Here is a 16422-nt window from a genome sequence, read left to right on the forward strand (position 1 = left end):
ATGCCTACTAATGAACTATCAACACACTGCCTGATAGTGCTTTGGTACATGTGGTACATTACAGGGAAAAGAAATACTGATTAGGTTTAAATAAGATAAATATAATTCAAGCTCATGCTGTTGTAGATACACTTCATCATAATCTTAATACTTTAAAAAAAAGTTTAATGAGCTATACTTTAGGGAAAACCCATGATGGAATGGTTCTAGCATTTTCGCTATCACAATATGAATTACAGGGAAGTCTCTCTGTGTGGCTTTTGGAAAAAAAAAAGAAGAAGAAGAAAATACATGTGTTTTAGCTGTTATACAAGATAGTATAATGACTATATAAACAAATAAGAATATCTGATACGTGAATACTTACATATTATATCTATGAAATAAAGACTATATAAATTATACTATTCACCCTGTTCTTCTGTTTCATTTTTCTTTTCCCCAGTTAATTTGTAGTCATTTATGTGCCCACTGTGCTATGAACTTGGTATCATTTTTTCCATCTTCATTTCCACAACTGTTACTTCAACTCAAGTTATCATTAAAATTATAGCTACCAAATGTTGATAACCTCATAACTGATACCTTGTCATATCTTTATTCTAGTTAAAACAATCACATATATTGCTTTCAAAAATTCAGTGACTTTCTCTTGCCTACATATTAAATTTAAACTCTTTGTCTTTATTTGAAGATCTTCTATAAGGTGAACTAGCCTACAGACCCAGTGCTTCTTTACTCTTCCTGGGGTATGCACTCAATTAGGTCACTGTCCTTTCTCCCATTCCCTGTTCCACACCATCTTCTATATTCCCTTTGCAAAAGCTACTTCATTCCTGCTCCTGTGCCTTTAAATTGTTCTCCCTTCCTAGAATGCCACCTCCTTTTTTTACTTCCAGCTTAGCTATATCTCTTCTATGAAAAATCAGTTCACACTGACTCATTTCCTTTCCCTTCACACCCTTAAAAGTGGCATACAGTTATAGTACACTTATACTCTCATTGTTTTATGTTTATTAATCTTGACTTAGGGAAGAAACTATATTTATACATTGCTTGTAGCCTCCACTGTACATAGCATAGTCCAGAGTATATAGTAGGAAGTCAGCACATATATATTACCTAGTCAGTTTCTTACTTGGTATAATTAATTAATAATTATTAACTATTACTTATTGATAAAGCATTCTTTTCCATGTATTTTTCTGAGTATTTTACACATAATATGTGATTTATTTCTCACAGCAACTCTATAAGGTCATTTTTTTTTATCCTGAATTTGCAGATTAAGGAATTGTGTGGCTCAGTTTAGTTGCCCAAGGTGACTAGTTCAGAACTGGTATTAGAATTGAGGTTTACCTTACTTTTACCCATTCCAGTAGAAGTACACTAGAAGCAGGAAACCATGGGTCCTTGAAGGAGCTAAAGAGACAAAAAATGTGGGTTTATGGAACAATTTGAAACAAAAGTGAGTTACGCACATACCCACACACACCTATGTACACATAAGCACTGGGAGGACCCTGAGTAATCAATGGATAGATTCCAGCTTAATTTTATGTGATTGTTTTCTTAAAAAAAAAAATCATTGTCTGAAGTAGGTGTAGGAATGAAGGAAGGGGAAGGGAATAGGAATGCAATATTTTAAGTAATATAAAGAGTGGAAAACCTAATGATCTGTGGAGTGGGGGAGTTTTAGAGATTAAAATAAACCCCTAACACAAGAGTTTCAAGATAAGAGTAAAGTTATTCTGCAAGACAAAACAGTTATTCTGTTAGTCTGGTTAACCTCATGAAGTGAGTGCTCTCTTTAAGCTTTAGCTTTTTATGTTTAGGATCTCCCAATTTGTTTCTGATGTTTAGAACAACCTAACTTTTTCAAAAAAGTACATTTATCATAACGCACCTTATATTTAACTCTGAGTTTATCCACAAACTTTTTTTTTTTAAAGATTTATTTATTTATTTATTTGACAGAGAGAGACACAGGGAGAGAGGGAACACAAGCGGGGGGAGCGGGAGAGGGAGAAGCAGGCTTCCCCCCCGAGGAGGGAGCCCGATGTGGGGCTCGATCTCAGAACCCTGGGATCATGACCTGAGCCGAAAGCAGACGCTTACTGACTGAGTCACCCAGGCGCCCCTATCCACAATCTTTTAAAGAAAAATGTTAGCCAGATTTTTGTTTAAAAAATTTGTATAGTTAAGATGCAGATACACACATAATTATAGGTGTGTCTATCATATGGAAGTGAGTTCTATAGTTCACAGGGTGCTTTTTACTTCCAGTGGCCTTCCAATTGCCACTACATTCCATGACCCTTCCCTCTCAACAAGGTCAACCAGTGGTTCTGTGATTGTAGAACTCACTCAATACAAATAAGTATTGTTATTCTTTATTTTGCTTCAAGAGCATGTAATAAGTTAAATAAAATATCCATCATCCCTTGATTCCCTTGTTTTTAAAATTAGTCAGCACACACACATTAATCAGCACGCACATGCATAGATAAATGAACTTAATTTTTTAAAAGGTTGTGTTAAAATGAGTCCCAGCAACATTTTTTTTTTCTTTTTGGTAAGTTGCCCACCCTTACGTAGTAGCCAGCTACGAGAAACACGGTCAGCTTCTTTAAAACTACTGAAATTTCCTTTTAACTTGCAAATTAGCTCAAATTAGAAACCAGAAGTATTAAAATTTCTCGTTTATTTTACCTGTGTAGACTTGAAGTGTGTTAGATTCTCTAAGATTTGAGACCTTTTTAATGCTTCTGTAATATAATGTAAATTTAAGGAACACATATATTTCACACAAAATAAAATGTATTAGAAATAGCTATTTCCTACTTCTAAACCTTGGTGAAGCAGGAGAAAGCCAAATATGAGGAATGGGATATGGGAGATAAGAGGAATGAAGAGCTACCCAATGTTAACCATATTCTGATGGACTAATACGCTTGTGACATTTTCATCATAAATTACTTTAAATCTCTATAGTCTTTAAAAGTAGCAGCAAAGTGGATGATAGCATACTGTTCTTGTAAAAATATTTAAGTGAGTCCTTCTATTTTACAAATTTATTTTTTTCTACTCAAAAGCATCCCTTAGGACAGTTTAATTAAGATAAACCTTAATTTCATAATTAAAAAGATAAAAATAATGCATTTATTTGAATGAGGAAAGAATGTGTATGACATTTTTTATTCCAAGTGTATGCCATCTGCAACCTTTACATTCAATAAAGTGTTTCAGTGTATGTTTATACTTGTATTTTCAATAGTAATTCTTATACTTCTTTGGAAGTTGTGGGTCTGTCTATAGAGATTGATATTTAAGCATTGAATCACCTTTTATGAGTGATTGGTCCATCTATTTAATTATCTAAATAACACAAATAGTCAATATTTTTTCAAATTATGAAATAATTCTTTAATAATCAAATTAAAATTTTGAATAATTATTTTGTTCACATTTTTCTTTTTACCTACAGATATTAAAATATCTTATGTCAATCTTTAGTAATTATGAAGCAATCTTATATTTAGTATATACTAAACCACTAATGGATTGTTAGCTTCTAGGAATAATACCCACTGAAATAATTTTTAAAGACAAGGATATAGTATATAATACAACATGAAATTTATAATATATAATATAGCTATATAGCCTATTTTTAAAATATTTTTAATTCAGTATATGTAATTCAGTACCTGTATTTTACTGGACAAAATTTTAATTTGCAAAGTGTATCTTGGATATTAGTTATTTTCTCAGTAACTTCATAAACAGTTTAGGATGAGGATAAAAAAATACTACTTTTTTGAATTGTAGAAAATAATGCAAAGGTTTTTAACACAAGTGTGGGAAATGGATCAATTCTGATACTTAAAAAAAATGATAAACTCCCAGTCATTGTATTTGACATCATATCCCTTTACTCTAATTTATGCAGTCTAAGACTTATGAATTAAATCTAATTTTTCTTTCTCACTAAAATAAAGAATATAATTATTCCAATGTGCACACACACACACACACACACAAACTTGGAGAGAAGTAACACTAATTATTGATAGTACAAATATACTCCTCTGGTGTTTCTTCATCTGGAATATATCTTTTGTTAGTTGTCATAAAAAAAACCCCATAATTTTATCAATAATTTTAATGATCTGATTCATTTAGACCATAGTATGTGGAAACTGTGAACAGTGTATGTGTATTTTCATGTAAATATATGCCTGCATTTAGTTTTCAATATTTCATTTCTAAAGAGACCCCACTTATCAGGGTCTCTGGCTTATCCTGAGCAGTTTTATCCTTTGAAATTTCTTTCAGAGAAAAATCAAGATAAGCTATGTCACAGTACTTTCCTTTAAGAGCTTTTTTCTTTAGTATCAGTCTTTTTATTACAGAAGTTATAACTTGCATACGCACACACACATGCACAAATGTGTGTGTGTGCACACACACACACACACCTGTTAATTTCTTTTCTATCCAGATCTTAAAATTTTCGCAAACAGCTAAATGGAGATGAAAAGAGAATTAATTTAAACATTTGAGGTGACTATTTGAATCTAAAGCAACCTCTTTGTTTAAGATACCATATCATATGACAATTATTATCAAAGTGAAATTTTCTTTTATTATTAAATTTGTTTGTTGAAGAATTTTTTACTGGTTATTTAATAAGAATTACTATGTGGTGGCTTAGTGGAAGAGTGCATGTTTCAGACAGTATTCTTAAAACCTTAATCCTCAAGATAATTTCAGGTTTGTCTGTTTTTATATATCATGACGTAAAGTGGACTTCTGGCAAACATCCAGTTAATTTTTTCAATGTAGGTAGACTGACCAGATAATGTTCTTCAAATACTCTCCTTTCATTCCCCCTCAATGGCTTTTAAGTATTTCTATACAACTAATGATTAGAAAAAAAAAATTGTTACAGGTGCCCATTGCAACAAGTCAAAAAAAGGAGGTGTACTAAACTTAAACCAATATGGATACTAAGAAAATTACTTTGCATGTGAAGTTGCATTCTTTTGTAACACACTGTGTACATTTTAAAATAGAGCAAAAAGAGGTCTTGACCAAATAATATGATGTACTTGTCTTCCCTAGACATTGGGAAAGAGTAAATATGAATGACTGTTATTTGTTTTGAGTCTCTGGACATCCTGAAGCTGAAATCCTTCATATGTGGTGTCTGTCATTTCTCTCCAGAGAATGAAGTCATGAAAGTTGAGGTGACAACTTCTTTCTTTAAATGTTCCAGAGCAGTAAACAAGAACACCCACAGGAAAACTACCACATCTGAATAGAGATACTTTGAGAGGTGCATTTATTTTATTACTGATGGTCATTTTTCTCTCTGTCTCTCTCTGCCCTTTTCTTCTGTAGCAGTTATATGCTGCCCAGCTAGCTGCAATGCAGGTGTCTCCAGGAGGAAAGCTCCCAGGCATACCCCAAGGCAACCTCGGTGCTGCTGTATCTCCTACCAGCATTCACACGGACAAGAGCACAAACAGCCCACCGCCCAAAAGCAAGGTACCCTTTTGACAAAGCTACATGTTTTGCCATTTAGAGTTTTCCTTTTCATTCAATGACATCTATTGAATGTCTGTTATGTGCCAGCAACTGGATTAACCTCTGGGTCTTCAAGGAGATAAGAGTCTAGTGGGATTAGTTAGGATCAATAACACACATACATTTAGCCATTCATTTATTCAACAAGCATGCATGGATAGCTATAGTAGGAAATGTGTGTGATACAAAGATTTAGATAGATATGTTATACTCAGGTAGCCTACAGTCTTATAAAATAGATACCCATATTCTATGATACAAAGTCTTACAGAGTTACAGGTAAGTGCAGTGGAAATTACTGGGACAAAGATGTTACCTTCAATGAGAGATCCTGGGAGGGGTTTCCCAGAAAAGGGGCAACTGAAATACACCTTAAAATATATGAGTACATCCATGGCATATCAGTAACTGTTATAATGAAGTGCAGTATGGATATAAGTTTAGATATTCATCCAATGAGATTTTCATGAAAGATATGAAGATAATAATAGTGTTAGAAGTAAGACTATTTAGAAATAGTTTTATTTTGGGAACTAAGGAAGCTTTTTTTTTATTTTTTAATGAAGACAGACTCTCTGGGCTTTAAAGATTTATTTATTTATTTTAGAGAGAGAAAGAGAGCACGAGCAGGGGGAGGGGCAGAGGAAGAGAGAGAGAATCCTCAGGCAGACTCCCCGCTGATCATGGAGCCCTACACTGGGCTCAATCCCAGGACCCTGAGATCATGATCTGAGCTGAAATCAAGAGTCGACCGCTTAACGGACTGAGCTACCCACCCCAAGGAAACATTTCTTGAGAGAACATGGAAAGGGATTGGCAGGGAGAGGATTCAAATAATTTGTTCTTCATCTTAGAAGAGAAAAGCAGAAAAATTTTAATTTGAAATGTTTTTGTGTTTGTAAGATCTTAAGATCTTAAATGATGATATATGAATATATTAAACTCTGTGAAAGAGGGCAGAAGAGTAACCATAAAGTATTTTTCCCTGAGATTACTCAGGGAAATGTCAACACATATTTTCTATTATAAAATATTAAGTAGAAAACTGACACAGTTAATTTATCCCCAGAGTAACAATGTTTTATCTTTTGCTGAATTACCTAGAAAATTATTTCTGTTCTCCCTTTCCCAAATGCTGTATTGGAAATATCTAAAGAGTAACAGGATAATAGTAGTCTCAACAGTTGAAAGGAATGCACAGAGAAAAAAAATTTAAAAAGTATTGAAAGAGAAAAAAACTCCCAAGAATTTATTTTTAACCCTGCTCTGTCCCCTGACAGATGCACTGCACAGTTAATATATTAATTCAGAGGGTGAATTGGGAAAGAGAAGAGATCATTTGGGAGAGTATACTCCAGCATCCATCTCCCCAAAACTCTTGAGGCCTTTTCCGTGTTACTAAGAGGTAAATACATTTGAAAGTACAACCTAACCTGGACAAAGAACTTAGACCGTGATTCACCAGGAATATGTGCAAATATGTAGTTCAAATTATTGTCCCCACTGCTGGGATATTATGAAATGTACAAACTCACTTTTTAAGATCGATTTCAGCCGTGTAATGGACCTCACATGTTCTGTGCTTAGTGTACACCAAAGATCTGGTCTGATTTTCTTTATTATCACAGTAGAACATAGTTTTTAAAACTTGGTAATAATTATAACATTTGTTAAATAAAATTTGGTTTTAAAGCAGTGATATTTTGGGGTCTTCATGGACCCACATGTAATGTATTGCATGTACAGGCTAATTTTGAGTAAAGTAAATAGCTGTAGCAGCATTAGTTACTGTCACACACAAATAATTCTGTGAGGTATTATTCTCTGTTTTTTTTTTTTAACCTTGATTTATGAATGTGATTTCACATCATGTTTCATAATGACGCTTTGCATTAGGACATTTCATTTCATGATTTTAGAGTATATACTTTACTTGTAAGTAACTAATGGGATTTTTTCCTTACCTCTCGAATAACTTCTTTATCATTAGTATCTTCTCCCCAAATTACTCAAATAATCATGAAGCTTTTGATGTCAATCAATTTATAAGTCTATTCATTCATTCATTCATTCATCCATTCAAAGGTTTACTGAGCAGTTGCCACAGTGATACTTTTCTTAGTTAACTATGGCAAATGCCCAAGTGTTTGCAGGTTCGCTTTGCCAAGACTGGCACCCTGCTTTATGAGTTCTAGGGCTCTAGGTCATAGAACCCTATAGACTAAGTGCAGAGCAGACAGGTTTTCTACCTCAGTGGGAATCTTCTTCCATTTTCTATAGTTTCATATACCTCCATTTTTTGGTACTAGTGAAGAAGTGAATTATGTTTCTATACCTATGATTATGCATGATTTTAAAGCATATTTTATAGTTTGTCTTTAAAATTCAGTAACTTTTTCAAAATTAGCCTTCATGAATTTTCTATCATGTAAAGTTTAAGAAAGTTGTAGGTGTTGTGTTTCTTCCCATTTGCAGTTGGGTAAAATGAATAAAAAGTTTGACCAACAATAAAGTGCCTCTTTTTAGGTAGTAACACAATTTAATAAAAATATGTCCCTTTGCTCAGTGTCCACTATCATACTGTCTACAACCCCTCTTATTGTCAGAAAAGATGTCTTAAATGTGCTTGTGTTTTAGCTCAGCGGTAAAGTTTAGCACATTAAAAATAGACCAATAAATATTACTCTTGTCATTTTAATGAAGAACATGTCCAAAAAGACAGTAAATAAGGAGGACCCATTTCAATACATGAATTTAGCTCCTTGTAGCCTGAAACTGACATTTATACATGGCATTATAAACATTTTCACTTCACAAAGCTACTTTACTTCTATGAAATAGCTATCCTCTGTTGTTATATTTTTAAACAATCAATTCTTAGTGTCCTGGGGTATTTTCTGTGTGTTTTATTGGTGAATTTTCATGTCTATTTTACTATAAAATAGAATTATTTTATCAGTGGGCTTTGTGTGACTGCATACCTACCTGGCGTAAACCAAACTGATGGTTTACGTTTAAGATCTATTTATTGTTTGGAGCATTGGAATTGTCAGCCACATCCAGGTGATGATGTAAGGAAAATGATCTTATTGGCAGCTGTCAGAAATCAGCCATGTTCTCTGGGTTTTATTGCCTGCCCTTCTTCCTAGGTGTGCATTTGCCTTTGACTCACAACTCTAGAGAAGGACACAAAACTTATTTGCAATTTGCAAAAAAATGGAAGGGGGGAGTCAAAAGGAGGGGGCTCCAAAAGACTGTAAAATTGTACAGCATGAGTCCTCTGATACATGCTGTTTTCAATCTGCTGTGTGCCAGTTGGGGGCTTGGGGAGTGTGTGCACGCACGAGAAAGGATAATGCTGAGAAATGATAGAGTGGCTGTGACCTCCAAGCTCAGCCTGGAAATCCAAGACATTGATTTCACTTAGCATTCCTGCTGAGAAATCTGGCGGAGTTCAGTTGTAATAAAAGAACAAGATTCTGTTCTAATGGTAATGGCGTATGACAGACATATCACTTTGTCTGTCCTCAGCATTGGAGAGAGGAGAATTGGAGAAAGGTCATCTGACCTGCCTGTGGTGTTGTACGAGTGCTGTACTGAGCTTTGAACTGCCGCCTAGGAACATAATTATTTATAATATTAAATGATAAAGAAACCTTTAGAGGGTTTACAATGAACCTCTAAAAACGGCAAACAGGAATTGTGTTCCATAAATATGAAGACACAAAAAGAAGTCTGGTCTCTTCAAAATCTGCATTGGAGAATATGGGTAGCGTTGCATGTTGAGTGATATGTCCTTGAACTTACTGCTTATGAACTATTTTCATTAATACCTAACATATTGTCATTGGTTAATCTTTCTTTCTTTCTTTTTTAATGCCTTAATTTTATTAGGAAAAAGCCAAGAATCTGTTTTGCCAACGATTAGAATATTAAGGTCATCAGCAGGTTTTTAAAATTTCTCAGGTGTCACATAAAACCCTTTTTAATACATGTACACTTGTCTCTTTAAAAATTAGTTAGTTTTTCCCCCTCTGGATTCTACTCCAGGACCATTCTTTTCACTAACCAACAAAAAGAAATATATTTCGCTCTTCAGAGATATTATCGTAGCTCCTGTGTGTCCTCACAGCTAGTTTATTGCTGAACATTGGTAAATAACTTTGAATGAAAGTATGAAATCATGAACTTTTGTGTATAAGTGATCTTGTCTAAAGGGAACATTAGAAATACTAACTCTCATATTAAGGAAAATTATTTAGTTAAGGTATTGTTTAGCTGTATTGGTCCTTAAATCTCATATACAGTATTGCTGCTCTGAATCTGTTTAAATTCCTCAACAAATGTTTAAATTGATTTGTTTATTAAAAACAAATAAATAAGTAAATTGATTTGTTTATAGTTTAGCGTTTTGCCACAGGATGGATTAATGTATTAGTGACTTTCTATTTCCCACCAACATATTTCCTTATTTATAAATGACTTCCTGAATTATTTGTTGCAGTCTTTTAAAAACCTAGATAGCCTTCTTTGTGATATAACTAATCTCTTGATAACATTTGTTTTGTAAGAATAAATTATTCCTTTAAGAAAATAATACAATCAAGGTCAGCCTTAAAATAGTTACCTTAGGAGGAAGAACAGTTTTCCTCAATTTCAGACACCACTCACACAACTGTTGGTAAGGAATAGACTTATAATCCCATGTCACCGAGGAATTCTCGTATGTCGTAGATGTGCTGACCATCTGAACTATACATTTTAAGTGATTTGCCATTGGGAAAGTAGCCACCTCTTGAAAAAATTATAAGAGCAACTTGTAAGTACTATTAAATGTCTCTTGGCATTTGGTGAAAACTTGTATATTGCCTCCAACAACCAAGAGTAGTTAGTTTAAAAAGCTGATGACAAGGGAGTATTCCTAGGTGCTTTTCTTTTACTTTTGCTCTGACCCTAGTCATACTTCTCGGTCACAGTTGTGTCTCTATCAATGACAGCAGCACATAGATTGTCCAAATCAATTCTTTTTGTTCTTTTCAAATAACTCTAGCAGCGATGTTCCCATTTGCTCAGCAGTAGCACCTGGGAGTTATGACAAGGGAAAGAAATATTCCCAACAAGCCAAAAACAGCCCTAGCCAGCTGATCAGACACAACAATCAGATTCTTTCAGCTGCGATATCCTTATAAATATTGCTTCGAGTTCAGAAGCAAGAAGTGGAACTATATTGTTATCAGATCATATTTCATGAGTGTAGCAATGAAGATCTTTTCTGATTTGGCGGCCAGGTGCTTCTGATAATAATGTCAGACTTGCCCATGACTCTTACTAGGGCACCTATTTTTTGCTGTAATGGTACCAATCACATAGTTCCATGCTATCAAATAAGCATTACATCGGTACACACTCATCTGCAGGGTAGAATTTTGTAGCTTAATACTATGAGTCACAACCTGTGGTTCACATACAAGATTATTTAGCATTATGTTGGAAGCATGAAAAATCAGAGGATAATCATGTTTCATCTTAATTAAAAATTAGTTCTAACAGGAGAGTTGGGAAATAAAGCTTTTTGCTAACTTTGAGATAGTGTTCTGCAATGCCAATTGAGGGGAAGGGCTGAATACAAAAGTACACATGCAGTGTAAGCACAATCAAGTTGAACTACCACCAACACAAACTATATGATAAAAACATTCTTTAAAAGATAAAGCACAAGAAATCAAAGAGATTTCATAAGTTTTAAATGACCCAGGAAATGCTAAGGCCTTCACTAGGAGTATGTCCATAATGAAAAGTTTGAAAAGCACTGTTCAATGTAAGTATAACTTCATTGAGCGTCTTCCACATTTTATCTGGCCACAAAAAATTTTGAGTAGTAGTAGTTGCTAGAGAATATTAGTATTCTCTTTCACCAAATGCCAAATGTTCCTAGAATATTAGTATTTGACTTATTCTTAGACCTTTTCAGGTCAAGATCACAAATAATCATTCTTGGCTACACTGGGCTGGAATTGGCCTCTGAGTGTGGTATCTCTAAATAATCCAGAGTATTTAAATAGTTATTAATAAGAGAGGAACTACCATTCCTCTACAAATGTAACATCAAATAAAATCACTGATCCATTGTGAAACTGTTGGACTTGGTACTTTTTACAGATTTTATTTATCTTAAAACTTCAGTACAGAGGGGGATGTTAGCCTCAACTAATTATAACCACATTCAAATTGCCCATTTTCTATTCTTATGCTTTAAACACTGTCTGGCATACCAATTAAATGCTAGACTCTCCCCGATACCTTGCTCTGTACATCTGCTTTGTGCTTTATTGAATAGCTGTTGAATACCCCCCCTCTCCGGTATGTCAATATCTGTGAAATAACCATTTTGTGAGCCTTTGAGGTGTGATATAGATGTGTCATACTCAAGAGGTGAATTCATTTGAGCAGAATCACCCCATAATGTTAAACTGGAAATGTACCCATTATCATTATCATCATTTCCTGGGTGGGACATATATACAGTGAATATAACATAGTGGCCCTGTCATTTTAAATAAAATAGTTTTCTTTTTGCGGTCCCATGTTGCTAAACTGAAATATGTTAAATGAAGTGTTATCAGCAGAACCCCTGTGATGAGCCTCCTCCTTTCCTTTTCATCTGTATTCAGTAGACAAGAATCTCAAACAGCTAGGTACTTAAACAGAGGCCTTTCTGAACACAGTGGTATTAAATGTCCAAGAATATATCACCAGGTCATTTGGTGATATATTCTTATGACTCAGAAAAAGAGGGGTTGGTCACATTTGTAAGATAAAGACAGTAAAAATTATAAAACAAAGAGACCAGTCATAATCATGGCGTGTTTTCTTTTTAAAGGCAAAATAGAAGGATTTAGGCAATGTTCTCTGAATTCTACTGGCCTAGCCTGTGTTCCCCAGTATACTGAGTTTGTTTTGACAGGAACCTGTCTTGAACACAGCAGCCAGCTCTGATGAGCCATGTCAAAGCTCTTTAATAATGCAAACCATGGGAAAGCAAGAGGATGTTGCACACGTGCAGACACAGGAAGATCCACAGAATCACATTTTCTCAATGAAAGTTGCCCTCTAAACTAGATCCAGCCCAAAGAAGATTTACCATAAAATATTTCCTGGGTTTTCTTCAGATTACGGCATTTTAATTTTAAAACCAGGCAGTTAGAACCTAAATAATATAGATAGGGAGGAAAAACAGCAATATGAAAGGATGTCCCTGTGTAGGAGGAGGATCTAGTTTAATGTCAGTGAGCATCATGGTTAGAAAGGATAAGTCATCACTCTGTCAGAGACTGAGGAAGCAAAAGCACACATCTGTAGTTACCTTTCTTTTGAGGAAAGCATTTATAATTTCAACTTCTTAAAATGTACTTCAAATCAGCTCAAATGCTTTATTTTCTATCCTAAGGAAATGATCAGTGCCTCATTTGAGCTGATTATTGACCCCTTTCCATCCCTCTAGGCCCTACATGTGCTGGAAGTGTTTGAATGGAGAATTGAGAAAAGAAACCATGCAGGACTCCTCTAGCCCTCAGATTTGATTCTCTTTTTATTTAATCATATATATCTGTTTACGCATCTTTCTTATTCATAAACAGGAAGAATTTTAATGGTCTCTCTCGCAGAGATGCACCGAAGTATAGATATGTTTTTAAAATGACAACAAATATCAATGTCCTATTTAGATTGATGGAAAATAGCATAAATACATATTCATTAGTTATATTTTTTCAATAGGTTTTTCTTCTCTAGAGGGAACAAAGAATTCTACAGTATTTATAAACATTACAAAATGGAGAGTGGAAAGAAAACACAGTAATTAGATGTTGATGTAAGAGTCAAAAAAATTAAAGAGATGTACCGTTCTAAGCTGAAGACAAGTTCAAAACCCAACGTATTCAAAAGTGTCATTTATCTAACAAAATGTATCAGACATTTTATTTATAGGCGTGTAGAAGCTTAAGTAAGAATGAAACCCAGAAAGTATTCGGTCCAACATGTAACAACTGCCTCACGAGGTCACTTTCCTACCACTCCATGAGGTGACATTATTTTATTCTGCGTAACTCTTAATGTCACAGTACTCTTATTTAAATAGAATTGCAATCAGCTTTCCAGGATTTCAGCTTGTGGTTTCACTGAATGACAATTATATTTGTTAGTACTCTTTCAGTTGCAAGTAATAGAAAACCCAACCCCAACTGGATCAAGTAGAAAGGAAATGTACTCACTCATATTAAAAAGAAAAATTATTCTGACTTCAGGCCTGGTTTAATCAGGAGCCCAAACAATATCTCATGGAAGTGTTTCCTATCTCTTAGCTCTGTTCTTTTCTCATTCTTAAAGGACTGCTCCTTTTCAGGGTTTTATAGCACCCTATGCTTACATCTGTCATTCACGGATTCAACAAGTATTAATTCATGCCTGTCGTGTGTCAAGTTCAATTCAAGGCAGTAGAACTACCTCCTATAGCTATCTACAAAACAGTTTGTCCTCTTAAGATCTTACAGTCTAAGAGGAAGAGACAAAATGGGAGCAGTTAAACAAATAGATAATTTTAACATATATTGCTAAGTGCTGTGAAGAAAATAAAACATAGTATAAGATAAAATTCCCGGGGGTAAGCAAGGAAATCTTGAGACAGAGATATAAAGCAAATCTTGTCTGAGACCTAAATCATGAAAAGAAAAGTACTTGCAAAGATCTGGGGAAAAGCTATTCTAAATAGGAGGAACAGCAGTTGCAAAGACCTTAATATGTGAGTGAGGTTGATAAATTCAGGGCTTGGAAAATAGGCTGGAGTAGCTAGAATGCAGTGAACATGAGGGAGAATGATAAGAAATGAGGTTGAGAATGAAAAAGACCAGATCACATAGGACTCCTTGGTAAGGAGTTCAAACTATATTCTAAGTGCATTCAATTTAGAGAGAAATGACCATACCATTTATTAATCTGTAAATTGAAATTACCTACTCATTGTCTTCCTTTCTTAGGGCATTATGTTTTTCAGGCGAGGGAAATTTTTTTCTTTTATCCCTTGGGCCAATTCATTAATAGTTTAAGCATCTCTACAGTACTTCCCTAGAAATACTGAGGAATTTGAGCCTTAATGACATATATTGAACCTTGCCATTGGAGAGACAAGACACTTTAATTTGACGAGTGTCTGTTAATTGTCTGTGATGTGTCAGTCAGAGTCCTAGGACCTGAGGATACTGGCACGTAGTGTGGTCAGATCTCTGCCCTCATGGAGCACGGAGTATATAGTGAAGTATGTGGTCATGGATATGGATGGAAAAAGACAATCATGTATAGACTATTAAAAGCAGCAAGTGAGTGCCAGGAGTGTAGATTTAACCTAAAATATTTCCTGGGTTTTCTTCAGATTCACTTACTTCATTAGGCTTTTTTTCATTAGTAATGTGAGAAAACACACACCCTTAATAGTGCCTGTCACCACCTATATGAAGCAAATTGCAAGGTTGAGTTTTTGGAGTGATATTTTGGTACTAACACTAACACATGAGCATTGATTCAAATGTAGTCACCTTAAAAATTATAATTACTATTTACTAGTGATCATAAGAGTTTTGGAACTCTTATTTTACTTATTTACTTTTGATCACGTTAATAAGCCACATAGGAAAACAGACCCTAATTTCTAATTAATCTGAATTTTGCTTTTGATATTTTAAAAATTTTTTGATTTTTACCCAAAACTTTATAATCCAGTATGATTTCAAGAGATCTGCCAAATGTAGCAGACTTTTAGCTAGCTTAAAAAAAAAATCAGTGAAAAATGTGCTACAATCTTTCTGTGTATGTGCTACAGTCTTAAAACAACTATAAATGAGTATTTTTAAATTATGAATAGCATTATTTTCATCATTAAGTCAAACCTGCGATCTCCTGAATTGAGTATTTTTGAGAGGACAACTGTCTTTGAAAATCTCTCTCTCTTTCCCTGTTTCCTTTCCTTCATCTCTCCCTCTCTTTCTTCCCATCTTCCTTCCTTCCTTCCTTCCTTTCTCTAGTCAAAAAGTTCATTGATATCACACTTGTCAGGTAAACGTGCAATGCTGCCAACTTAAAAAAAAAATTCTGTAAAGTTTCCATAAAACTCCTATCAATAATGTGATTATTTTCTTAGTAAAAATTATTTTATGGTTTATTTAAGCATGTATATTTATAATGCACTTAAAATTCTATTTATTTTACTGATAGTGAGTTTATATACAAAGTTCTACTAATATCTGCATTATTAGATTATATTCTATAAAGTGAGATTCTGTTTTAGTTACACCTATTTTCCCATTTTTTCATGCACATATGATATGGAAGCAGCCTTAATTATACCTAACAAGAAATAGAGACTATTATAATCCAGAGCCTATCCAAAGAGTTATAAGATAATGAAATTCTCCATCATCATTTATATAGTTTCTCTTTACTGGCCATAATCAGCCAAAAAACATAGTTAGTCTTAATTACAGCTTTTTAAAGAAAGACCAGAAATTTTATGAATTGATTAGTATTACATGTGAAAAAAATGTCTTCAACAGATACACAATGAGTGGTATAATTCACATTGACCATGAATTATTGTTTAGGGTCTGCTTAATATGATCGGGGGAATTCATAAGCATGTATTCCTTACCTTACGTATCTTAAAGTGTGAGGACATAGGAGACACAGAATAGCATTCAAAATATAGAATAGCTCTTGTTTTTGGACTTAGGAAATAATTTTATGAGTCTTTTTTACTTGAAAATATATTTGAAATTTTTTCTA

The 16422-nt window shown here is 34.0% G+C and overlaps 1 protein-coding gene across 3 annotated transcripts in view; it reads left to right on the forward strand.

The window, feature by feature from the left end:
• The window catches only part of SOX5 (SRY-box transcription factor 5), a 346461-nt gene that overhangs the window by 273515 nt on the left and 56524 nt on the right, over positions 1-16422 (forward strand). For all 3 annotated transcript variants that reach the window (XM_021690523.1, XM_021690525.1, XM_021690524.1), the window contains exon 8: positions 5407-5553. In XM_021690523.1, the coding sequence (XP_021546198.1) occupies positions 5407-5553 (147 nt within the window). The remainder of the gene's footprint in view (positions 1-5406; positions 5554-16422) is intronic.

The sequence above is a fragment of the Neomonachus schauinslandi genome, chromosome 5, assembly GCF_002201575.2.
Source record: "Neomonachus schauinslandi chromosome 5, ASM220157v2, whole genome shotgun sequence".
In the NCBI taxonomy this organism is placed as follows: domain Eukaryota; kingdom Metazoa; phylum Chordata; class Mammalia; order Carnivora; family Phocidae; genus Neomonachus; species Neomonachus schauinslandi.